This window comes from Schistocerca americana, chromosome 7 (assembly GCF_021461395.2).
Source record: "Schistocerca americana isolate TAMUIC-IGC-003095 chromosome 7, iqSchAmer2.1, whole genome shotgun sequence".
In the NCBI taxonomy this organism is placed as follows: domain Eukaryota; kingdom Metazoa; phylum Arthropoda; class Insecta; order Orthoptera; family Acrididae; genus Schistocerca; species Schistocerca americana.
The window spans coordinates 334,957,306-334,983,026 of NC_060125.1; the positions used below are offsets into that span (position 1 = coordinate 334,957,306).

At 41.8% G+C, this 25,721-nt stretch overlaps 1 protein-coding gene across 1 annotated transcript in view; it reads left to right on the forward strand.

Moving 5' to 3' along the window:
- The first annotated feature begins 2,671 nt into the window (after positions 1-2,671).
- Positions 2,672-25,721, forward strand: part of LOC124622680 (endocuticle structural protein SgAbd-6-like) — a 28,454-nt gene continuing 5,404 nt past the window's right edge. Inside the window, exons 1-2 of the mRNA XM_047148469.1 lie at positions 2,672-2,738; positions 12,861-12,976. Coding sequence (XP_047004425.1) covers positions 2,730-2,738; positions 12,861-12,976 — 125 coding nt within the window. The 5' untranslated portion in view covers positions 2,672-2,729. The remainder of the gene's footprint in view (positions 2,739-12,860; positions 12,977-25,721) is intronic.

Genomic DNA, 25,721 nt, shown 5'->3' on the forward strand with positions numbered 1-25,721 from the left:
ATAAGACTATGATCATATTTTGCATTATTATGAACAATGAACAATGACTGAGACAGTACTTAAGTTACAAAATTTACTCTTGGCTTTTCCTACAAACTGCTTTTAACTAATATTGGAGGGTGACGAACAGTAATTTAGATTGTGCACACATGATCGGTTATTCATACTATATGCTAAAAGTGGATATTACTGAACAAATTGGAAACCATACAACATAATAATAACGCGATTAGAGCCTGCAGCATACATGTAAGAAATTCACTTGTGTTCTCTTTTACTAAATATGCCGCATGTCTATAAAATCATCTTAACACCATCATCTATCCTCAGTCATACCAGGAATCATCTGAAATAAAATTCTGTCAGTTTTCAGTGCTTTTACCATCAAAGTTCCTCACTCGCTCGACACCCGACCCTCTGTGTCGTCTACTCCTGCAACAACAAAATGTGTCCATGCGATTCACCCTTGACGACAATGACGGAGAATGACTTTTCATAAATTCCTTTTGTTACTGCAACCATAGTGGACAATAGCGTGTATAGGTTGCTATAGCATTCTATGTTGTCAAATGGAAAGAAATTGGTAGTGGAAAAAAGGATTTTTTCTATTTCTTGTGTTTTTACCACCTCTTTTTAACACGTAAACATGAATAAGCGACGTGGGTGAAAAAAGTAATGAGACTTACAACACTGTAGACGACCAGACAACGCTGTGTTATACTGCTTGCGTAGACCCATGTTTTTTTTTTTCCTTCCAAAGCCTTCCAGAGCCTCAGTTCGACTTCCTGCTCTGTACAACCATCACGTGATTTCTGAGAGCGCCAACAGTAAAGTCGTGCTTCTTTTGTGTATTATGAAAGTGGAAGAGCGGGATTTAGAGCAACGCTATCCAATCAATTTTTGTGTTAAACTAGAGGAATCCGCGTGTGTAGCCATTGGAAAGTTGAAACAGGTCTGCGGGTATCGTTCCCTACGCATAAGTTCTTCACTGGCACAAATCATTTTTGGAAGACGAGAACAGTTGAAGATGAACCTCGCTCCGGGAGAACTTCAAAAATCGGCGGAAACGTCGAACGTGTGCATGCTCTTGTGAGATCAGACCGACGTTTAACGATAAAGGTGATGGGTGACCTATTACACACTTTCCCCGTGCTTGAAACGTTGACCGAAGATTTGCACATACGAAACTTTGGTGCGAAAATAGCACCGAAGAACCTCACAGGTGACTAGAAGGACTACCGAAGAAACGTGTCCATTTACCATCTTGAGAGCAGCACCAATGACCATGAATTTTTCGATCGCCTGATCATAGATGACGAACTGTGGATTTCCGAGTGCGATCCTAAGACGAAGCGATAAAGAGGGGAGTGGCACAGAGAGATATCCTCGACTGTAAAAAGCTCTAACGAGAAAATCAAAGATGAAACCAATGTAGATTTTCTTTTTTGACAGTAGAGTTACCGTGCATAAGTAATTAATTCCTCCACCAAGTGTTTTACAAAGCTGTCCTTGAAAGTCTCAGGAAAAGGGCAATGGAGTAAGACTAGACATAGCAGGTAATTGGATGCTGCAACATGACAAAGTCCCATGTTACACAGCAACTTCCATCGTGGAATTTTTAACCTCAAAAGACATCCATTTTGTTGTACAGTGGTCCCATTCACCTGATTTTGCCGAAATTGAAAAAGTCTTAAAAATCATTTTGGGACTGGAGAACATTGACAAGAAAGGGACCTATATTACATAGGCCCTACCAGGTGAAGCCTTCAGCGGTCCGCTGTGGCCGAGCGGTTCTAGGCACTTCAGTCCGGAACCGTGCTGCTGCTACGGTCGCAGGTTCGAATCCTGCCTCGGGCATGGATTTGTGTGATGTCCTTAGGTTATTTAGGTTTAAATAGTTCTAAGTCTAGGGGATTGATGACCTCAGATGTTAAGTTCCATAGCGCTTAGAGTCATTTGAACCATCTGAATCCTTTCAGCGATGCTACCAAGACTGGAAACAACGACACCGCCGGTGTATATCAGCAGAAGGGAACTACTTTCAAGGGGAAAATATTGCTGTTTGAAAGGAATATAATACTTTGGTACATAAGAGATCTGTCTCATCACTTTTCTCGCAAACCTCTTACTGAAATCCTTTGAAGCATCTCCTGCACAACACAAATATAAGTCTCTCTACTCTGCGTAATATTCTGTTGTGCAGACAAGATCGGAAACGTCCATGTAGAACGATCTGTATGCGTACCCAGACAATCATCCTTTCTAATTTATTAAGTTTAATTTGCATTATGCCTCATCATGACGTAAGTAATTCCCAAGAGGAGACAGTAATCAAGAATTTCTGATTAAGTTAGTGAACGGGTTTACTACCGAGGCTTTCACAGACACCGAAGTATGTCTAAAAAAAGGATTTTACACGTGCGTGAACAGTGACAGTGGAGAGGTAAACATTTTATTAAGACATCCTAGATGATTGGTGACCCAGCTCACAGGAGCGTGTGAGGACGCTGCAAACGACGGCACGAGTGTTACGAAACTTGGCAGGACGAGACAACATTCGGCTGGTGGGGGAAGGTCGGCTGTGATATACGTCGCGTTCCATTCCAGGTCGTAGGAGCCGAACGGTTCGTATATAAAACAGCGCAAACGTAGCAGCACCACACATCGGCCGCAGATTTCTGGGTTTCACATCTGTCTCTTAGCGGCAGTGCAGGTCGTGGCTTACCGTTATGAAGCTGGTGAGTTTTGTCTCTTGTTACCTTGTCGTAATTAGGGGAAGGTGTTGCACCTGGGATGGCCGTTGGGGCTGAGCGGTTCTATGCGCTTCAGTCTGGAACTGCGCTGCTGCTACGGTCGCAGGTAACGAATCCTTCCTCGGGCATGGATGTGTGTGATGTCCTTAGGTTAGTTAGGTTTAAGTAGTTCTAAGTCTAGGGGACTGATGACCTCAAATGTTAAGTCCCGTTGCGCTCATAGCCATTTGAATTCGTTGTTCCTGGAGGATAGTGTACCTAGGAACGTCCGGTGTTTCCATCTGATGTTAGAATCACACGAAGCATAGCGCTGTAGAGACCGCCATAAACAGCTAAGGTCATTTTCTATTGTATTATTTGTTATGAGACATAAAGTTGTGTTTTGTGCAGGGTTTGTAAGTATTACCGGTTCTACCTATGTAAACGCTGTATAATTTTATTAAGGCTGTTTGGTGGTTACTGTTAATTCATCAATTACAGAGTCTTACGGCGACTAAGATTCTGTGCATTTTTAAACCAGTTCCATCACGCGTGGACGGTTACGCCATATTTCGTGAGTCGTGCACCATCCTGTACAGAAGGTCTCTTTACCAAGGAACACGTGATGTTTGGTAATGAACCGAGTTTCTTTACGGTCGTAATAGTTCTTCCTGTCTCGAAACTAAAAATTCGAGTTAGCTCCCAACAGTCTCTATTTCAAAATATTGTTAACCCGTAACTGTTATTTGATAATACATCTTAATGTGATTTCACTTACTGATGGTAGGTATGTCGTATACAATGTAACACATACACTAGGAAATCCTACGATGATTATATTTTGTCGATTCCAGCATTTTTAAATGTAATTGTTCCTAGGTACATGCCACATTTGGAAAATTGTTACTTTTTTGGGGCGATTTTTGCAATTTCAGGAAAAAAAAGCTGGACGTAAAGTGAACGCTATCATTTAAAAAAGGCTTAAGACAATATATTTAAGTTCTATTACAGCGCTGGCTAGAGACGGAAGTCTCTTTTCTACATAATTAATTTTGATACCCTTTAGGACCTTCAGCAAAGTTTCTTAAATCCGTATTTGGCCAAATGCCGTTTGCTTGATGTCGGAGCAAAGGTAATTAATTATTCGGAATAGAATATTTTACTTTACACATATTTGTCTTTTTTTAACATTTCCGCATGTTAAGAAACTTTCCTGCTCTCCCTGATAGTAAACCAAACATAAAAGTTGCTTTACTATTTTTAGATTTGCAGTGCAACATCTACACTCAAGTAGCTCATGAATGATGCATACTCTTTCTTCAGAAAAAGCGAACGTTCAAAACAAACTGGTTACAGCGTAACGGATAAAAATAGAATCTACTATAGTTGTCACCTTTTGCTTCCTCGGAATATTATAAAAAATAAGCCAAGGAGCAGCCGAGACTGAAAAATCCATAATTTGCCATAAAAATCACGAAGTGAAAACCTGCCGAAACTTATTGAATGAATTTTTTTATTATGATGCAATTTTCAATCGGGCAGATTATTTTCAGGCTACGAAACATCATCTTGGCATTTGTATGACTAATTCATTATGATTACGGTAATGAGTAAATTGTTTCAACTTTAAACGTGTAGCATCAAATCATATTAATTACATGATCTCACTTTAAGTGATGACCGCTGTGACACTGACTATTAGTCTGGAAAGTTGCAGATACCAAACGACACGAACGAGATGTACACCTTTGTCTTTTTACATAAAACTGCAAGTTTGCCAGGCAAACTTCTGTGTAGTTTCGAATGTTAGAGATGAGGTACTGGCGAAAGGAACGGTGTGATGACGGGTCATAAGTTGTACTCGGGTAGCTCAGTTTGTTGAGCACTTGTCCGCAGTAGGCAATGGTCCTGAGTTCGAGTTCACGTCCGGCACACAGTTTTAATCTGCCAGGAAGTTTCGCATCAGCGCACACTCCGCTGCATAGTGGAAATTCGTTCTGGTAGAAACTGACTGCATACGATTTCGTCTTCTGCTATCAGTGCTGGACGCGCCTGTGGAATCAATCAACTGTTGTAGATACTGTGGCATGGTTTCTTCACACTTTGGTATATAGAATGTCCGTCTTTTCAAAGTATCTAGGGATGTCGACGTATTTTGTTTGGAGAGATTGATGGCACTTGTCGGTATGGGAATTCCAAATTTGACACTCACCGTGCAGAGCTGATCTGTTGACTATCAGGGAAAACAGCTGAGCAGAATGTGAATTGGATGTAATAGTTCTGTGGGATGCTCTTCGTAATACGCAGAGGTTAAAGCTTCGATTCTGTTGAGATATGCAGGATAATACCCGTGTTCGTTTCACATTCTTCTGATTGATATGGTATGTCGTTCTGAAGATTATACCTATAATATTATGTACGTTTAGGAGTGTACTAATCCTCGTCTGGAAGGTTTCGCAGAATCAGCACCATTCACGAAAGTCCCCTTTCTGCAATGGTTATGAAGCCTGTAAAAAATATAAGCACAAAGAAAGGTAATCCTTCCGTGATGCCAGTGTTTGCTAATTGGTCTGTTATTTCATTGTTTCCGTTAGAGGGCTTCTCTTTGACCTAAAGGGGCTGCACTCTTTTCTACTCTTTGTATAAGCTGATTAGTTCCTATGTATCGAAGACTTAATAGTTCGTTTTAAAGTTCCGAAATCAACGTTCTGTTTTTTCGGGGGCGCTCCGCCAACTTTTTAGTATCAGAGCAACATTGATATAATGCAGTGCAATTTTGGGTGCCTTTCTTATTGCTACAAACGAGGCGTAAGGCTGCTCGTTTCAGGCGGAAGCTTCACCATGTCTCTCGTTAACTGGTTAACTATAGCATAAGCAGCAAGGCTGAGCCATTTCCGGCATACAAACACTGAGCAGTACATTGATATTACGACGGTATCCCAGAAAGTAATGCACCACATTTTCTTTTCTTCAGAAGTCCTTTATTTAATATAATGAAAATTACACACACGAAAGAATGATGTTTTATCCACACACCATATTTTTCCGTGTAATCTCCACCCCGTTTTATAGCCTTCCTCCAGCGTGAAATAAGTGCTGTATGCCCTGTCGCTACCAATCCTTGTCCTGTGGTGGAGCCAGTCCTTCACTGTACGAATCACCTCCTCATGTTCTCAAAATGTCTTTCACGAACGGCGTCCTTTAATAGCGCAAACAAGTGGAAGTCCGAGGGGGCTAGGGTAGGTCAGGGCTGCCAGGTGTGACAGCCGTGGATAGACTCCCCGGCCGCTGCAAATCGTAGAGCTCCGCTGAAATGTTTTCTGATGACTTCACCTCCGTGCCCAGCTACTAACTGTACTTCTGTCGACAGCAGATGCTCCATAGGCTTTGCACAAGTGTTTGTAAATATTTCCCATAGTTCTTTCTCTGCAGTGAGAAATTCAATGACGGCACGTTGTTTGTAACGTACGTCACCAACAGAAACTGTCCTGCAGCTACGCTATTTGTCGGAAATGTCGGAAACTGGAAGCCTCCACTCAGGAGGCTTCAAATAATACATACGTAACGTTTCGCATTAGTAGCACTGTTTCTGACTGAGAAAAAAAAAGTACGTTGCATTACTTTCTGGGCAACCCTTGTACATTGCCCTCAATGAACAGGTCAATCAGACTACCAATGCAGCTCCCATAAAGGGAATAACATACAGAAGAACAAGGCAAATATTGGTCCCAGAGAAGGTGTACAAACTAATGACCAAGTTATTAAATGCCCTCTTGATCCGTTAGGAGTACTGACTCATGAGGCCCATGCCAAAATATTTGAAAAGTTCCGGACGATATGCCGTGGCCTAGTCCCAAGTTCTGCCACCAAACAGAGGACGATGGGACTTATAGCACGGTAACAGCTCGTCTGTGTCGTAGACAAATTCCGTTCGGCAGGCCACCAAAGACTAAACAGGAAAGACAATACATAGAGAAAGCTGGTCAGGCGATGCGCAACCATCAGTCCGGGGTATACCTAACGTAATCTTGAGGCAGGTACCTGGCACAGAAGCTACAGATCAGTACACTGAAATAGCAAAGTTAAAGATAACACACAAAGATTAGATGCAACAAAGAAGAATTTCATAGGATTCATCACTTTCGGCCACTCTCATCCACTGACATAACCGATCACAAATTCTGAACGAAACGCAAGAAGCAATATGTGCTTATAAACGATCACACCCGAACAATAGCCTGCCGGGGTGGCCGAGCGGTTCTAGGCGCTACAGTCTGGAATCGCGCGACTGCTACGGTCGGAGGTTCGAATCCTGCATCGGGCATGGATGTGTGTGATGTCCTTAGGTTGGTTAGGTTTAAGTAGTTCTAAGTTCTAGGTGACAGATGACCTCAGAAGGTAAGTCCCGTAGTCCTCAGAGCTATTTGAGCAAGGACCATGTTATAATTAATAACAAGGCTATTACGCTAAAGCGAACGGAATAAAACATTAAATATAGCCCATAAAACATTAAAGATAGCCCCAGATGAGATTACTTGACGTGGTACAGAACATATTAGCAGTCATTTAAAAATACAAATATAGATTCACAACAAAACTTTGGAACCACTTAAATGAGAATGTTTCATTATTAATGCAGAGCCACACAAATAAAAAGATTAATGTGCTTGTGGTACCTGAATCATACAGCTTTTAATATGTTGTATTAAATGTTACATACGATAATTGCCCCCCCCCCCCCTCCCATGAACTATGGACATTGCCGTTGGTGGGGAGGCTAGCGTGCCTCTGCGACAGAGATAGCCGTACCGTAGGTGCAACCACAACGAAGGGGTATCTGTTGAGAGGCCAGGCAAGCTTGTGGTTCCTGAAGAGGGGCAGCAGCTTTTCAGTAGTTGCAGGGGCAACAGTCTGGATGATTGATTGATCTGGCCTTGTAACACTAACCAAAACGGCCATGCTGTGCTGGTACTGTGATCGGCTGTAAGCAAGGGGAAACTACAGCCGTAATTTTTCCCGAGGGCATGCAGCTTTACTGCATGATTAAATGATGATGGCGTCCTCTTGGGTAAAAATATTTCGGAGGTAAAATAGTCCCCCATTTGGATCTCCGGGTGGGGACTACTCAGGAAGATGTAGTTATCAGGAGAAATAAAACTGGCGTTATACGTATCGGAGGGCTGAATGTCAGATCCCTTAATCGGGCAGTTAGATTAGAAAATTTAAAACGGGAAATGGATAAGTTATATTTAGATATAGTAGGAATTTGTGTAGTTCGGTGGCAGGAGAAACAAGATTTTTGGTCAGGTGAATACAGGGTTATAAATACAAAATCAAATAGGTGTAATGCAGGAGTAGGTTTAATAATGAATAAAAGTATAGGAGTACTGTTAAGCTACTACGGACAGCATAGTGAACGCATTGCTGTAGCCAAGAAAGACACGTAGCCCACACCTACCACGGTAGTACAAGTTTATATGCCAACTAGCTCCCCAGATGAACTGACTGATGAAATGTATGATGGGATAAAAGAAATTATTCAGATAGTGTAGGGAGACGAAAATTTAATAGTCATGGGTGACTGGAATTCGATAGTAGGGGAACAAAGAGAAGGAAAAGTAGCTGGTGAATATGGAATGGGGGTAAGGAATGGATAAAGAAGCCGCCTGGTTCAATTTTGCACAGAGCATAACTTAATAATGGCTAACACTTGTTTCAAAGTCATTAAACATGGTTGTGTACATGGAAGAGGCCTGGAGACAGTTGAACCTTGGAGATAGGTTATATAATGTTGGACAGAGATTTAGCCAACGGCCTTGCCGCAGTGGTAACACCGGTTCCCGTCAGATCACGGAAGTTAAGCGCTGTCGGGTTTGGCTAGGACTTGGAAGTGCTAATAACCGGTCTGCGGAACGCTGTTGGCAAGTTGGGTGGACACAGCCGTTGTGAGGCAAACCGAGAAGCTACTTGACTGAGAATTGCGGCTCCGGTCTCGGAAACTGACATACCGCCGGGAGAACCGTGTACTGACCACATGCCTCCCCAAATCCTAATCCAGTGACGCCTATGAGTTGAGGATAACACGACGGCCGGTCAGCACCGTTGGACTTTCATGGCTGGTTCGGGAGGAGTTGAGTAAAGACAGAGATTTAGGAACCAGGTTTTAAATTTTAAGACATTTCTAGGGGCAGATGTGGACACTGACCACAATCTATTGCTTATGAACTGCAGATTAAAACTGAAGAAACTGCAAAAAGGTGGGAATTTAAGGAGACGGGACCTGGATAAGCTGAAAGAACGAGAGGTTGTAGAGATTTTCAGGGAGAGCATTAGGGAACGGTAGACAAGAACGGTGGAAAGAAATGCAGTAGCAGAATAACGGGTAGCTTAGAGAGGTGTAATAGTGAAGGCACCAGAGGATCAAGTAGGTAAAAATACGGGGATTAGTAGAAGACCTTGGGTAACAGAAGAAATATTGTTAAATTGTTGCTAGGAGAAAATATAAAAATGCATTAAATGAAGCAGGCAACAAGGAATACAAACGTCTCAAAAATGAGATCGACAGGAAGTGCAAAATGGCTAAGTAGGGATGTCTTGAGGACAAATGTAAAGATGTACAGGCATATATCAGTAGAGGTAAGACGGATACTGCCTACAGGGAAATTAAAGAGATCTTTGGAGAAACGAGAACCACTTGTATGATTGTCAAAAGCCCAGATGGAAAGGAAAGCAGAAAGGTGGGAGGAGTGTATAGAGGGTCTGCACAAGGGCGATGTACTTGAGAACAATATTATGGAATTGGAAAAGGACGTAGATGAAGATAAAATGGGAGATACGATACTGCGTGAAGAGTTTGACAGAGCGCTGAAAGACCTGAGTCAAAACAAGGCCCCGGGAGTAGACAACATTACATTAGATCTACTGATAGCCTAGGGGGAGCCTACCCCACCAAACCTCTACCACCTGGTGAGCAAGATGTATGAAACAGGCTAAATACACTCAGACTTCAAGCAGATTATATTAATTCTAATCCCAAAGAAAGCAGGTGTTGACAGATGTGAAAATTTAATAAGTCACGGCTGCAAAATAGTAACACGAAGTCTGTTCAGACGATTGAAAAAACTGGTAGAAGCCGACCTTGCGGAAAATCAGTTTGGATTCCGTAGAAATGTTGGAACACGTGAGCCCATGCTGACCCTACGACTTATCTTAGAAGATAGATTAAGGAAAGGCAAACCTACGTTTCTAGCGTTTATAGGCTTAGAGAAAGCCTTTGATAATGTTGGCTGGAGTACCCTCTTTCAAATTCAGAAGGTGGCAGGGGTGAAATACATGGAGCGAAAGGCTATTTACTATTTTTACAGAAACCCGACGGCAGTTACAGGAGTCGAGGAACATGAAAGTGAAGCAGTGGCGGGGAAAGGAGTGAGACAGGTTTGTAGCCTATCCGTTGGTATTCAGACTATATACTGATAATGCAGTAAAGGAAACAAAAGAAAAATTCAGTGTAGGAATTAAAATCCATGGAGAAGAAATAAATCTTTGAGTTTTTCTGATGACATTGTAACTCTGTCAGAGACAGCAAAGGACCTGGAAGAGCAAATTTAACGGAATGGACAGTTTCTTCAAAGGAGGATATACGATGGACATCAACAAAAGCAAAACAAAGATAATGGAATGGGGTCGAACTTAATCCAGTATTTCTGACGGAAATAGATTAGGAAATGAGACACTTAAAGTAGTAGATGTCTTTTGCTATTTGAGGAGCAATATTACTGACGATGGTGGAAGTAAAGAGGATATAAAATGTAAGCTGCCAATGGCAAGGAAAGCGTTTCTGAAGAGAAATTTGTTAACATCGAGTATAGATTTAAGTGTCAGGAAGTCGTTTCTGAAAGTATTTGTATGGAGTGTAGCCATGTATGGAAGTGAAACATGGACGATAAATAGTTTAGACAAGAAGAGAATAGAAGCTCTTGAAATGTGGTGCTATTTGTGAATGCTGAAGAGTAGATGGGTAGATCACATAACCAATGAGGAGGTACTGAATAGACTTGGGGAGAAGAGAAATTTTTGGTACAAGTTGACTGGACGAAGGGATCTATTGGTAGGACATGTTCTGAGGCATCAAGGGATCATCAATGTAGTATTGGAGGGCAGCGTGGAGGGTAAAAATCGTAGAGTGATACCAAGAGATGAATACACTAAGCAGATTCAGAAGGATGTAGGTTGCAGTAGGTACTGGGAGATGATGAAGCTTGCACTTGATATAGTAACATGGCGAGGTGCGTCATACCTTTCTCTGGACTGAAGACCACGACAACAACAACCATAATTGTTCACAAGGGGAGAGGCCATAGCCAAATGTTTTAAGCTTCTGATCAGGAGAAACAGATCAACAAATATACAACCTACTTCCCAGTACAAAAAATTGCTTGTAACAAACTATGCCAAGACTTAAGAAAAAAACAACAGTTTCACTAACAAATTAGTAAAATTCAACTTAGAAATGGATGCATATTACAAGCAGAAATTTATTAGCGTGACAAGCCACTTGACGTCAATGCTCGGCTAATTGGCAAGTCGCCGAAAGGGTAGACCACCGTGTTGTGCACTAATAATCGCTTCATGTCTGCGCCTGCTATCAGAGAACAAGTGCTGGAACATTTTTTTTTTTTTTTATCCCACATCACTGGGCAACGAACAGCAGCGGTCGGACTGGGGAATTACAGCCTCATACTTTAGCTACTGTTAACAGCAAAACACAAACAGCTTCGTTTGAAGTGGTGCCGTGACATGGAAGCATAGACTGCTGCTGGTTATTGATATCGCATTACGTTCAGCGATGAATCTCGGTTCTAAGCTAACCTTGATGATTATCATCTGCGAGTATGGGGTCGATCTGGTGATATGTCCTATTCTTTTAAAGTTCTGAAGAGGGACAGCGTGTTAGCCCGGGTGACATGATAGTGATTGACTGATCTTTGATGGCCCATTGATACGTCACGGAAATCTCACGTCCTTACTTGTTATCCCACATGCGACCGATCCACAGTATCATTTTTAACAGGCCAGCGCTTGACCACACGTGGCACGTGTATCTATAAACTGCGTATGTGATGTTGAGTTAATCCCATGGCCAGCAAGTTCCCTTGATTTGTATCGAACAGAACAGGTCTGGAACCAGCTCGGATATCAACACTGTCTCGTTGCCAGTATCCAGGATATCAAGAACCAGTCAAAAATGCTGTTGATCAGCACATCTTGAAGAGGAAGTAGCGGATTTGTGATAGCATTCCCAACCGAACGAGTGCATGCATCCAGTTCAGATTAGGTTGAGCGTCATACTGAAAAGTGGCCTGTGAAGTTTCACTTCGCTCCCTCTACTTTTGAGTGTTTCATTTTCCTAGTAAGGCAGTCACCTGGAAGGTCAAACTCTCCCATAGCTGGTAGATGTCTGTCAATACGTGTTTCGCTTTTGTGGGTAAATTAATTAGCATGTGGTAATGAATGTCTTCGTATCCTGTGCCAGAGTCAGTAGACTACCTTAAATCCGTTTGTAGATAATTGACAGTGACTGGCTACGACAATACATTCTTCTGTGGAGAATCATCCGGTAACCATTGTGGAAGGAGTTCCGGAATTGCTGAGTGTTTTGGCGTCGATTTGAGGAAATGTCTTGTGGGCTGCAGTTCCGTGAAGTCACCTTTTTAAATTTGAAAATTGTAGGCCACACAGATGATAGACGCATGCTCCTCTTGCAAAACCGTTTCCTGCGTTCTTCTTATGGTCTATTAGAGACTGTTGGTGGCTGTAGCGACTATTTTACAGTTCATATAGACCTCCCACTTTGAGATGAAGTTGGTGACTCGCTAAACGAAGCTCGTGTGGGCCGCAATGAACCAGTCACAACACTGTAGAACACCCCACAAAAGAGAAATTTAACTGATTACGTCTGCTTCGAATGGATAACCATTGCCTCGGTTTACCAACTGGCAGTTCATTCTCTGAGGTAACATACTATATGGAATATGAATGCATATTCCATTGATCATGTGCCTCCTTAACTAGTGACGGAAAACGTCATATGGAGTCAGACAACCTCAGCAAATGTTATACTTGTTGTAGGTTTTGGTGCTGTGTGCCCTCGTGTCTGCTGCTGCTGCTCAAGGTCGAAAACCGTCGGAAGCGGTTATCCTGGAGATGAGCCACGAGAACGACGGAATGGGTCAATACAGCTACGGGTAAGTTACCAGCTGGCATTGGTAGCGAAGTCACAACATCTGTAGAACCACTAATGCTATTTTTTAGCTGTCACAGAAAATCTTCGCCTGATATAACATACTCATTAATGCTGATAAACCTTTCGGGATGTGAGGTCGTATTCCAAGAAACTCTTCTGTTCCTGACGTTTCGTCCAGGACTGCGCTGGACATCCTCAGAAGTGCTCCTCCGCTGAGTGCTGCCGATAGTGCAGCAAGAGAGAAGTTACCGATTTTGTGACATTTTACGAGTTCCTAACGAGGCGCGCATTACATAGTTTCATCTGTGTGCTTTAGTAGTTCAGATTTCAAATTTCTATGTGTCATTGTAATATTTTAGTAGATACAATGCTCGCGCTTTCTTTTGCGCCGGAAAGTAACCGATTCCGTGACATTTTACAAGTTCCTAACAAGGAGCGAATTAGGTTGTCTCACCTGTGAGCTCTGATAGTTTAGTTTCCCAATTTCTGCGTTTTAATAAAAATTCCTAGACACAATTCTTGCGTTTCCGTCAGTATCTATAGTAGAGATTCGTAGCCTGTGTCGCTCGTCATTTGTTTCTCTGTGTAGTGTACTTTTCCACCGTCTTTAGTCCGGTTAGGAACTGTGACTGTTGTGTGCGGATACGAGCTGAGTTGTTGATACTTCGTTCTTAGCTCTGGGCTGCGTTGGCTTTGATTACAGAACTTGAGGCGACAGTGGTTGGACATCATTGTTGTGGTCCGGCCGTGGGAATCCGGCGGACGTCCAGCACGACACACGAGCCGACCTATCGGTCCGTACCGGTGGCGAGCCCTGTTACTGCTCACGTTGAGTTTGGCCACTCACCTTTGGGAGGTCGCTTTAGGACGTGGCAGGCTGCGAGAACTTGGTGGGGTGGGGGCTGAACATAAGGCATCCCCGGTTAGTCCGACAAACAGGTTCCCATGCTCCCCACGGCTGACGATGTCTGTCAGCCAGATACAGTCGCTTGTCTCTCAGCCTGCAGTATCCGAGCAGTCACAGAGGGTGGAATTATTGGTGGCTGGAAGTTCCAATATTGGGTGGGTTAGGGGGCCCCTAAGGGTTGAAATAAATCTGGTGCTGCCGAGAGTATTTAATTAGGCAATGAGGCACCAGAAGTTAGTGATAGAGATTTTCTTCCTTGGGCTGGAAAATAAGTGACGATGGACAAAGTAGGTTGGATGTAATATGCAGAGAGGGAATAACGAGAAATTCATTTGTGAGAAAGATAATCATTTTAACATCTAAAATAAATTTAATGTTTGTTTTCCTGGAGGCATTGACATGGATTAAAGCGAAACACGGGTAATAAACAGCTCAACATACTATCAATACGATTCGAGTAAAAACTGCATGGTGCTGAAGGTGCATCTGTAGCTTCTTCTCAAGGGGGATATCATAAAATTGTGGCCAGAAATTCTCTTTTTGCTCTTTTGTCTTTTCTCTGTTAGAGCACAAAAGTCTGATGTCCTCGAAACGTGAGAGCAACTACACTTTTTTTTTCAAAGTCCAATACATTCTTCTTCTTAGTTACCTCTTCCACAGGTCAAATTTACAACAAACGTTATGATGTGAAATGTCTCAACAGAACGCAGAACTCTTAATCAAAACTAAGTAAAAAGATAAAGATTGACAAATTATCTCCAGTCAAGAATTCCTGTAGGGCACAGAGAGAGTTCTTACGGTGAAAGCTCTTTAATATAGTCATGAAAAAATATCCGCAATCTGTCAGACATTTTATTTTTATGGTTAGATTGTCAAAGAATATTATAGCCCCATATTTCACCACTTTATGTGCCAAAGCTAGATTCCTTAAATGGCAATACTGATTGTTTTATTCTAATATTGTACTTGTGAATATCTGTGTTACTCTCAAACCCATACGGAATGTTCATAAGAAATGTCACAAGCAAATAAATATGCTGTGGCACTGTCCGTAATATTCCCAGCTACTTAAACAGATATCCCAAGATGTAAACTTGCAACTCTACATCTAATTTGTTTATTTTGTTTTGTGTGATTATACTTTTTGCCTAAGGTAGTACTTACCATAGAATACTAGCCTATAAGACAACAATGAATAAGAGTATGTTAAATTAGAGATTTCTATATCCCCAAAGTTGGCAGTTTGTCTTACAGCACAAGTAGCCGAACCTAAACGCTGTAGCAGGTCTGCTACATAGTTTTCCCAGTTCAAGATTTCATCAGTACACTCACCTAAGGACTTAACAACTTTGCACATTGTTTATTATTTGTTGTTGGTTTCGTGTATAAGGATAATATGAAGTGAGATTTTGCTGGCAGGATAAAACTGGATGAACAGGATTTTATCAAGGTATAAATCCAGCCCATTTCTGCAGACCCATTTAGTAACTTCAACAAAAGCATCACTTATTATACTCTCTGTTGTTACTTGCTTCTTCGGCATCGTAACTATGCTTGTATCATCTGCACAAGGACTAATTCCGCACCCTGATTCAAATGAAAGGCATATCATTTACATTAACTAGTGATGTTTTATTGTTTATATATTTTATTGTGTGCTGAGTAAATGTATAAATAGCTGACTTGGTAGACTGACTCTTTTGGAATCCAAGCACTGAGTGGCTATGGGTCCCATTACTGCGCAGGTGGGCGACAATCCTGGAGTACATAACCCTCTAAAAATTTTAGAAAATGATGTAAGAAGAGACAGTCGGCGGCAATTATTGATGAATGTTGACTCATCCTCTTTATAGAGAGGCATAACAATAGCAAAGATTTATGGAAAAACACTCAGAGTTAATGATACATTACATAGGTGGCAAAGAACATCCAGTCACATCTTTTTAGAGTCTTACTGGAGATATTATTCCCACCACAGGAGCCTATGTTTCAGATAAAATGACAGATAAAGTTGTGATTCACCAATTGCCTTCCTCACCGTAGTGTTTTTCTTTCTTTGGTGAATTTTCTCTCCTATTTGTAAAAACAGATTGTTAAAAGCATCTGTTACCGACGGGCTTTCCTTTACCATGTTCCCATTCGCGTTGGCAAAAATGCTGCTTCCTAACGAATGCTGCTGATTCTTGAGGTACTTTTCTATCACTGATTATGCACACTCTTTATTATTGGGCTCTTTAAAACTTTATTTTAACTTTGTTCCCGTTGATCCCACATACTTCAACTTATAATCCTGAAACATTGTTCCATAAACTTCTCTTTCCAAATCCGGTTTTCACCTTGCCAGTCTTACGTGTCAGACTCGGTTCCAATTTGTTGTCCGTTTTCAATGGTATTTTCACCCCTATGCCGTTGATTAACTTCGCCAGTTTATTTGATGTAATTCTGTAGTATGACAAATCTCTTTCTTTCTGCGGATTTCTCTCTTTTACTTGCTTTCTGTGCCCAGCCATTGCATGTATCGTATCCACTGAATCCACTTCAAAACAATTTTCTAACCCTATTTGTAAAGTGTTTTCACTTCTTTGTTCTCATGTGAAGGGTAGCCGTATGATATTAGCCTTACGAAATGCACTTTTTAAGAATACTATTTTGTATTTATTTGGACGGCATAAAGTCTTACATGGGTTTCCTGTATCATCCTATCTCAAGCTTGTTAATTTTGTCCGCTGTCCTCAAATCCAGATAATTTTCATGTATTTCACTTCGACGAAAAAGGGTGGTTTCAGTTAAATTTAGACGAAATAGAGTCAGCGTGTTATGCGAAAAGACAGAAGTATACAAAGCGCATTTTTAGATTCACCAAAGTTATGTTCTCCTCGAGTGTACTTAGTGGTTTTAACATTTCCTTTTGTTCATTCTTTACGGCTGACTACAATGCAAAGCAAGTGCAATACTAACTATTCGAGTTTCTTAGGACCTGACACATAGAGTTCAATGATTTTACTGTTGACAGTAGCACAGTTGCGGACTGGGATACGTACGTTACAGGATCGTACGGTCTTTGGTAGGTGAGAGGCTTCACTTCATAATTGAGTTGTGTGGGAGTGTTATGCATCATCATGATGAGATGTCCAAAGATGAGTTTCATATATTTAACAGTAAATGTTTGTTCCTGAATTTTTACTTTTGACAGTGCTTAGTGGTATAGTGATATTCAGATATGTAGTACTACGGGGGCAATGAAGACAGATTTACATGTTTGTCAATACATGTAGTACGGTGACATAATGATTTGTCTTTCCTTGTTTTAAAGAACTTCACAATTGGATAACGCAGTCCAGAAACATTTTGTGGTATCTATATATCACATATTTCCGACAACCCTGGCAGAACATTACCAGTAACGACATACAAACTGTCATATCTTTCTCGTTCCATTCTGGAATGGTGTAAGATATTGATTGGCAAGTACGAGTTCAGCCCATTGTACTCTGCACAGTCGCTTCCAAAGGTTTTATGAAGATGCACAGTGGCTTCCCAAGATTTTATAAAGAAGCACAGTCCGAAAAATTAATAAATGAATGTTTGAAAATATCAGAACTGAAATAAAAGAGTGGAGTTGAGGGAGATAATATTACAGGCTTTTAACCAATTTCTAGGAACGAATGATATACACAGCTATCTGTAGCCTTTATTTTCTAGGTACATCTGGACTGGAGTTGCTGCTGGCTTAATAGCAAATGCTTTCCCGTGCCTAAATGATGTCCAGCCCATCTCAGATCTACTGATAACATAAGGTGCTACTCATGTTCCGATATATCGTGTTCCAAAACTGCTTTAGCAATTACGATACCCTGTTAATCGTTGCACTGTATCACAGTTCCTACCTTCTGCCCAAATTTCGTTCAATTTTTTCATTTCGTTGTAAGAAACTTCGACATCTCTCGGAACAGATACGTCGTTTTATTATAATTTTCCGAATACTGTCTGTTGTGGACTGACAACACAGCCAGTCCACAGTGACGGGTAACCGAAAGGCACGCGTTTAAACTCACGCAGGCAGGCGTGAGGTCTGAAAGAGGATACGTAATGAATGCTATAAAGAAAAGTACGTAGCTTCTGGAATACTTAACTTTAATCCACATTTATAGAAAATCGCTCTTGATGATACATGTTATAACCACAATATACAGGGTGTTTCAAAAATGACCGGTATATTTGAAACGGCAATAAAAACTAAACGAGCAGCGATAGAATTACACCGTTTGTTGCAATATGCTTGGGACAACAGTACATTTTCAGGCGGACAAACTTTCGAAATTACAGTAGTTACAATTTTCAACAACAGATGGCGCTGCAAGTGATGTGAAAGATATAGAAGACAACGCAGTCTGTGGATGCGCCATTCTGTACGTCGTCTTTCTACTGTAAGCGTGTGCTGTTCACAATGTGCAAGTGTGCTGTAGACAACATGGTTTATTCCTTAGAACATAGGATTTTTCTGGTGTTGGAATTCCACCGCCTAGAACACAGTGTTGTTGCAACAAGACGAGGTTTTCAACGGAGGTTTAATGTAACCAAAGGACCGAAAAGCGATACAATAAAGGATCTGTTTGAAAAATTTCAACGGACTGGGAATGTGACGGATGAACGTGCTGGAATGGTAGGGCGACCGCGTACGGCAACCAGAGAAGGCAACGCGCAGCTAGTGCAGCAGGTGATCCAACAGCAGCCTCGGGTTTCCGTTCGCCGTGTTGCAGCTGCGGTCCAAATGACGCCAACGTCCACGTATCGTCTCATGCGCCAGAGTTTACACCTCTATCCATACAAAATTCAAACATGGCAACCCCTCAGCGCCGCTACCATTGCTGCACGAGAGACATTCGCTAACGATATAGTGCACAGGATTGATGACGGCGATATGCATGTGGGCAGCATTTGGTTTACTGACGAAGCTTATTTTTACCTGGACGGCTTCGTCAATAAACAGAACTGGCGCATATGGGGAACCGAAAAGCCCCATGTTCCAGTCCCATCGTCCCTGCATCCTCAAAAAGTACTGGTCTGGGCCGCCATTTCTTCCAAAGTAATCATTGGCCCATTTTTCAGATCCGAAACGATTACTGCATCGCGCTATCTGGACATTCTTCGTGAATTTGTGGCGGCACAAACTGCCTTAGACGACACTGCGAACACCTCGTGGTTTATGCAAGATGGTGCCCAGCCACATCGCACGGCCGACGTCTTTAATTTCCTGAATGAATATTTCGATGATCGTGTGATTGCTTTGGGCTATCCGAAACATACAGGAGGCGGCGTCGATTGGCCTCCCTATTCGCCAGACATGAACGCCTGTGACTTCTTTCTGTGGGGACACTTGAAAGACAAGGTGTACCGCCAGAATCCAGAAACAATTGCACAGCTGAAGCAGTACAACTCATCTGCATGTGAAGCCATTCCGCCAGACACGTTGTCAAAGGTTTCGGGTAATGTCATTCAGAGACTACGCCATATTATTGCTACGCATGGTGGATATGTGGAAAATATCGTACTATAGAGTTTCCCAGACCGCAGCGCCATCTGTTGTTGAAAATTGCAACTACTGTAATTTCGATAGTTTGTCTGCCTGAAAATGTACTGTTGTCCCAAGCATATTGCAACAAACGGTGTATTTCTATCGCTGCTCGTTTAGTTTTTATTGCCGTTTCAAATATACCGGTCATTTTTGAAACACCCTGTATATAGCAAAGGATTATGGCGCCTTGCTAGGTCGTAGCAGTTGTAGCTGAAGGCAATGCTATCGTCTCGGCAAATGAGAGCGTAGTTGTCAGTGAACTGTAGCTATGAACGTCGGCTGTACAACTGGGGCGAGTGCTAGTAAGTCTCTCTAGACCTGCCGTGTGGCGGCGCTCGGTCTGCCATCACTGACAGTGGCGACACGCGGGTCCGTCGTATACTAGCGGACCGCGGCCGATTTAAAAGCTACCACCTAGCAAGTGTGGCGTCTGGCGGTGAGACCACACTGTCAATGATTTCTAGGTAGAAGTGCCTCTTCGTAATCAAATAAACTTGTACTTGGAGACAGTGTTTTGTTAAGTAACTTATTCTATTGGCTCTTCTCCGTCAATGACCTTTATTAAATATTTTTTTGATTTGTTTAATTTTATTTAAACGCATCTCTAATACTACTAGTTGTTAAACTCCGGCTTTGATCTTCTCTGTGTTCTCCGTACCGAAAACATAACAACATAGCTCACTCTTTACAATCTGATACAATTTTTCTCCCATTTTCTTACAGTCATCTCTATTTAGGTATGTTAACAAGGTCGTCATACTTGAACTTCCATTTATCTAATTTTCTTTAAATGTTTGCAAAAGAATTTCTGTTATGACGACATTTTAAATGTGTCTGCGTGGAATGATGCCATTGACACTGATGTACAAGATCACTAAACATACTTCTGACTTATCGTCGTGACTGTTTTTGAAACACAGTGTCGTGGTAATACATTATCTTTCAAATTTATTGTTAGATGCAGCTTTTGCGGAACAGACGTCGATTAGTTGCAAGTTTTGGCCCCTCCTGAATTTTTCATTTCATCCGCCGTCACCTACATGACGCCATAAAGACGCACAGTAGTCTTATACGGGAGTGGGAGTAAATACTTACATAAAATTGAGAAAGGTGTTCTACGACATGAAATTTACAACGAGAAAGCTAAAAGTATTAAATGTAGAAATTTACAAGATACGGAGTTCAAGGAAGCCGTTAAAAATACGAAAGTAAATGAAATATTGAACTGTTTAAGTGCTATGTGTCGTAGGCGGTGTACAAAGTCCATGAGATTCGTTATGAAAAACAGAATGAGTTACTGAAATACAGACTTACAGTAAAAGTAAAAAAAAAAAAAAAAGAAAAAAAGGTGAAGCTAGGAAGAGCAACAGAGGTGAAAATTAAAGATACTCAACTGCAGTCTAATACTGGGCCTCGAGAAAGAGTTTGTGAAAGTTTGTTGGTGCAGTAGAATTAACAAATTCACATAAATTGGCAAGTTCAAAGTGTGTGAAGTGTACGTCAAACTAGGTGAAAGAATGATAACGTGAATATAAACGCTGTATTCTCCACCGTTTACCACTGAAAGGTAATTTACTGTTCAGTATCCTGCCGAGACAAAGTACTTTGGGGAGAGAAGTTTGTAAGTAATTGGCAGTGGCCCACTTCAGAGATTCATTGCCTTCTTCAGCTAAAGTGATTTAGGGGTTCCATCGAAAACGTAAATGAGGATGGCCAAGTGGAGATTTGTGTTCTGTGTCAGTCTGCGGAAAGCTGGGCAGTCAATGCGTCACAGACACTGCACTCTGTCCCACAGCGACGAAGAGAAAGGGTAACTTATCCGGGAACGTGAGATTTTAACGTTCCGGCATAAGAGCGTCGACAGCAGTGCTAAGGAACGAAAATTAGGTTCTTAGAACATGTTTTTTTTTAATAGAAATTAGCCAGTACACTGCCTCTAAGTACTTGAACACGAGAGATCTACGGATAACGAGGTAGATATCTTTCATACGCTGTGAAGGATTTGAGGACGATGGGTAATTTATGAGTGACTGTTTGCTGTGAGTTATTTTCATGCACACAAATATCGTAATATGATCGATACTGCAGATGATTTACTCTACCGGTCAAAAGCCTTTCATCATTCGCAATAAAAATTATACACTTTATTTTATTATACTCACATATACGAAATAAAGACCATTACATATTTTTCTCTCTATATCATTAACTACAACAGAATATGGTTTAGATTTTAACCTTGTCAGGGTCTCCACCCATTACCTTCAGAACTGCTGTACGAAGTCTAAGCATCAGTCTAACACCTCTATAAACTATTACACATATCTTCAACATTACATGACCTCAGTGCTATGGGCTCCCTCACAAATTCACTCTGTAATGGGTCAAAGGGATTTATGTCAGATGACTGACTTCACCTAATCACATTCTTCAGCTGCCCACATTTCTATTGTGATACGCTCTGTACGATTCAGAAGCGTATTTGGGATAATTGTCCTGCTATAGAACAAACCCACGACCAATTAATTCCCCTTCCTGGTGGAGATGCATTGTTGAGCAGCTTCCTGTAACGTACTTCCTTCCTTAATATTCCATTAATTCACACTATATTACTGGCCTTATCACCTGCAAAACACCACCAAACCACGATCGACCTTCCCTCATGTTTCACTGTTGGCGTCACCCACTGACTCTTCATATGTTCTCCACGAAATCAACGAACAAACATTCGACGATGGCTTCCAAATACTTTTCAAAGGTAGGTTCGTCCGTTTTTGTTGTTGTGGCCACAGCTATCTTTTCATCTTATTTTATAAGTGTATTAAAGGTTCTTCGACCGCTATTCATCCTTTTAAACCTTGTTTAAGAAGGCGGCAATACTGTTGAGACAGAGATTGGAGCTGATCGCGTACTACTCATTTCCTCGCGAATTTCGGGTGTAGTGATAGTTCTCTGACGTTTAATCTATACACATATGAACTGATCTTTCCTGTACACGCTACTCGGTACCTTTCATATCGCAAAACATTTGCATTGGCAGCAGCTTACTTGAAGCACTGCGATTTATACACCACTCTACGCCAACTTTTGTGGCTACTCTCCTAATAGAATAGCTATTAAGATGCAGAGCTGTGATTACAGCACCTTTTTCCATTCCAGCCTCCTTCTTCCATCCACGTGTGAGGTAATACGGTACTTACCGGATCAGTTAGACCAATACCCTGCTAGAGGCACACAATGCACTCTAAACTAATTCGAACTGGTTGCTACATAGAAAGCTGAACGAATGAGATCTATAATAACAGAGTCGTCTTAGGTAAGGTTACGCCAGATTTGTTGCGGATACTCATAAGTGCCAGTCTATATGAACAACCACTCAGATACATAACAGAGGCGCTTGGCCTTTACATGATTATACTTGTGTCATCTTAAAGGGGATACGATAAAATATTCAAAAAGAAACCCTTGTTTCAACTACAAATCCATACTTGTGGTAGGTGATCGAAAACTTTTGCTTGTTGTGCATGTTTCGATATTGCTTCGAGATATGAGAGCATCGTTATAGGGACCTAAAAGTACGTGAAGCGAGCGATGCGGTACCGGGGTAAGATATGGCGAATTCGCGAAGATGACGGTCCAAGTACCAGCCCAATCATCCGCATTTATCTTTTTCGTGATTTCCTTAAATCACTTAAAGGCATTTTGTGACAGGGGTCCTTTTGAAATTCGTATATCCTTCACCATGATTCCGCACTTCGAATTTGTGCACAGTTTTTAATGACTTTGGCGTCCACCTAGAGATAAACCCTTGTCATACTTCCTATCATTGTCGAGCACTTAGAACAGTACAGCTTCGCAGCAACACTGGAATGATTTAATGTCGGTGACATAATATAAAAACTAGTGACATACAAGGCACATCATCAGGCAGTCTTTTACTATGCTCGGGACATGGCAATTGGGCCGAGAACCTTGGTGTAGTGGTTTTGATTGCATGTGTTGTGCCAAATTCATAGCGTCCTCCAATCTTAATACAGAAGGGTGGTATGTCAACGAGACGTGGGTGGAAGTTCTATGTCGTACGTTGCATCATTTAGAGGATAGAGGGAGCTTTCCAGGAAGATGGATGTATTCACTAACAGCACAGGCTAGAAATCGCAGCACGAGGATTCCAGGATTATGATATTGCCTGGAGTGGCTGACGACTTGAAAGCAAGACAGCACTAGTCCCGGATACCTCAGGAGAAACATCAGCCATCGGATTGTGCCCTAGCGTCGTCGAGAGAGCTCAGGTTGCAGTACCCTGCATCTATAGTGGTACCAACATAAGGAAGCATGTGATGGAGTGCTATGCTGTTGCAATGACCGGTGTACCAAGTGATACACTAGCCAGTAGCAACACTATGCCGCACCTGTCCGTAGTGTGCGAGTCGGGAAGCGTGTAGAATATTTAGCATAGATTTTAATGCTAGTGTAGTATGGTCAAGATACGCAGCCGATGTATGTGTGACACAAAGCAAGCAATAAATGTATCACGTTAAGTAACTGTAGCCATAGCTTTCCGAATATATAAATTTATCTAAGGAGAGTTGGTAGCCAAAGTAACGCCTCAATGTGACGTTTTCCCCCAGCGTTGGCAGTTACTGGGGTAGGCAATGTCTGGAGGAAGTGTTGTGCTACAGAGACAGAGGACACGGACAATCGGACAATTGTGGGAACTATGCTCTGTTCTTCTCTGCACCGAATGCAACCTTTTGCTGGCACTCAGCTATAAGCAACCAATGATTCAGTGAATTAGCTGTCTGGCTCCAAATCAGGGCACTCAGGCAAGTGGAATAGAGTTCTATCCACCAATTAGTATCTATTTAGCATTGGGGCGTGGCGTTCAACGTCTGCCTACTTGATACGCTTCTTCAACACATTCTAAATCTAGTTCATATTTTATAAAGGGTGGAAGTTTCGTTGTCTAGTGTGGGTCGTATTGGCAAAACTCTCTCACTGCACGTTTTGCTTAGTTTCTTACAAGATGGAAAGAAACCGGCCGGAGTAGCCGCGCGGCTCTAGGCGCTACAGTCTGGAACCGTACGACCGCTCATTTTATAAAGGGTGGAAGTTTAGTTGTCTACTGTGGGTCGTATTGGCAAAACTCTCTCACTGCACGTTTGGCTTAGGTTCTTACAAGATGGAAAGAAGCCGGCCGGAGTGGCCGCGCGGCTCTAGGCGCTACAGTCTGGAACCGCACGACCGCTCATTTTATAAAGGGTGGAAGTTTAGTTGTCTACTGTGGGTCGTATAGGCAAAACTCTCTCACTGCACGTTTTGCTTAGGTTCTTACAAGATGGAAAGAAGCCGGCCGGACTGTCCGAGTGGTTCTAGGCGCTACAGTCTGGAACCTCACGACCGCTACGGTCGCAGGTTCGAATCCTGCCTCGGGCATGGATGTGTGTGGTGTCCTTAGGTTAGTTAGGTGTAAGTAGTTCTACGTTCTAGGGGACTGATGACCTCAGCAGTTAAGCCCCATAGTGCTCAGAGCCATTTGAACCATTTGAAGGAAAGAAACACCGCCCTGTCTGTAGAAAGATTTTTATTAAAACCACGACCGGTTTCAGAGAAATATCGGTGCGTGCTCACGACTAAATTGGTGTGAATTAGATCGTAGTTTTAATAAAAAAGGTATTTAGGCCAGATTGATGTTCTCGCCTTCTTATTAAAGTGTGGACATATGGTTGCGGTTGCCCGCAACTGAAAACGTTTTTCCTTAGGTACTTAGGGAACTGCGATTGTGGCATCTCTGTTATAAAAATAAAACGTTTTCTTCACTTTATTGCATTCGTTATAAGCGTTTATAGCTTCGAAGGAGACAGCTTAACAGCGGTAAACATGTCATTGTAAAACGTGAATAGGTCGGCTATTTAACAGTACTTCCTCATTTCACTTTCTCATTTCTCGTTCGTATGCTAAACCACAACAGATAATTAAGCGGTTATTCTGTAGCCTTAGGTGAGTGGTAGGTGGAATTGGAGAGGGGGTATGGAGGAGCATAGTTGAAGGAGTGAGAACGAGCGTTGGCCGTAGTGCTGGAGGAATTGGCTGAATAAATAGGCGAAATGATGTCAGTGAGTATTAATTATTAACAAAAGGCAGTAACTGTCAAAAGTAAAAATCTCTGTTAATAAATTTTTCATGACACAGTAACACCTCACTTTAATGTAGCCTATCAGTAATGTCGAATAAAAGCGATTTTAACAAGGAGAACAACCATCT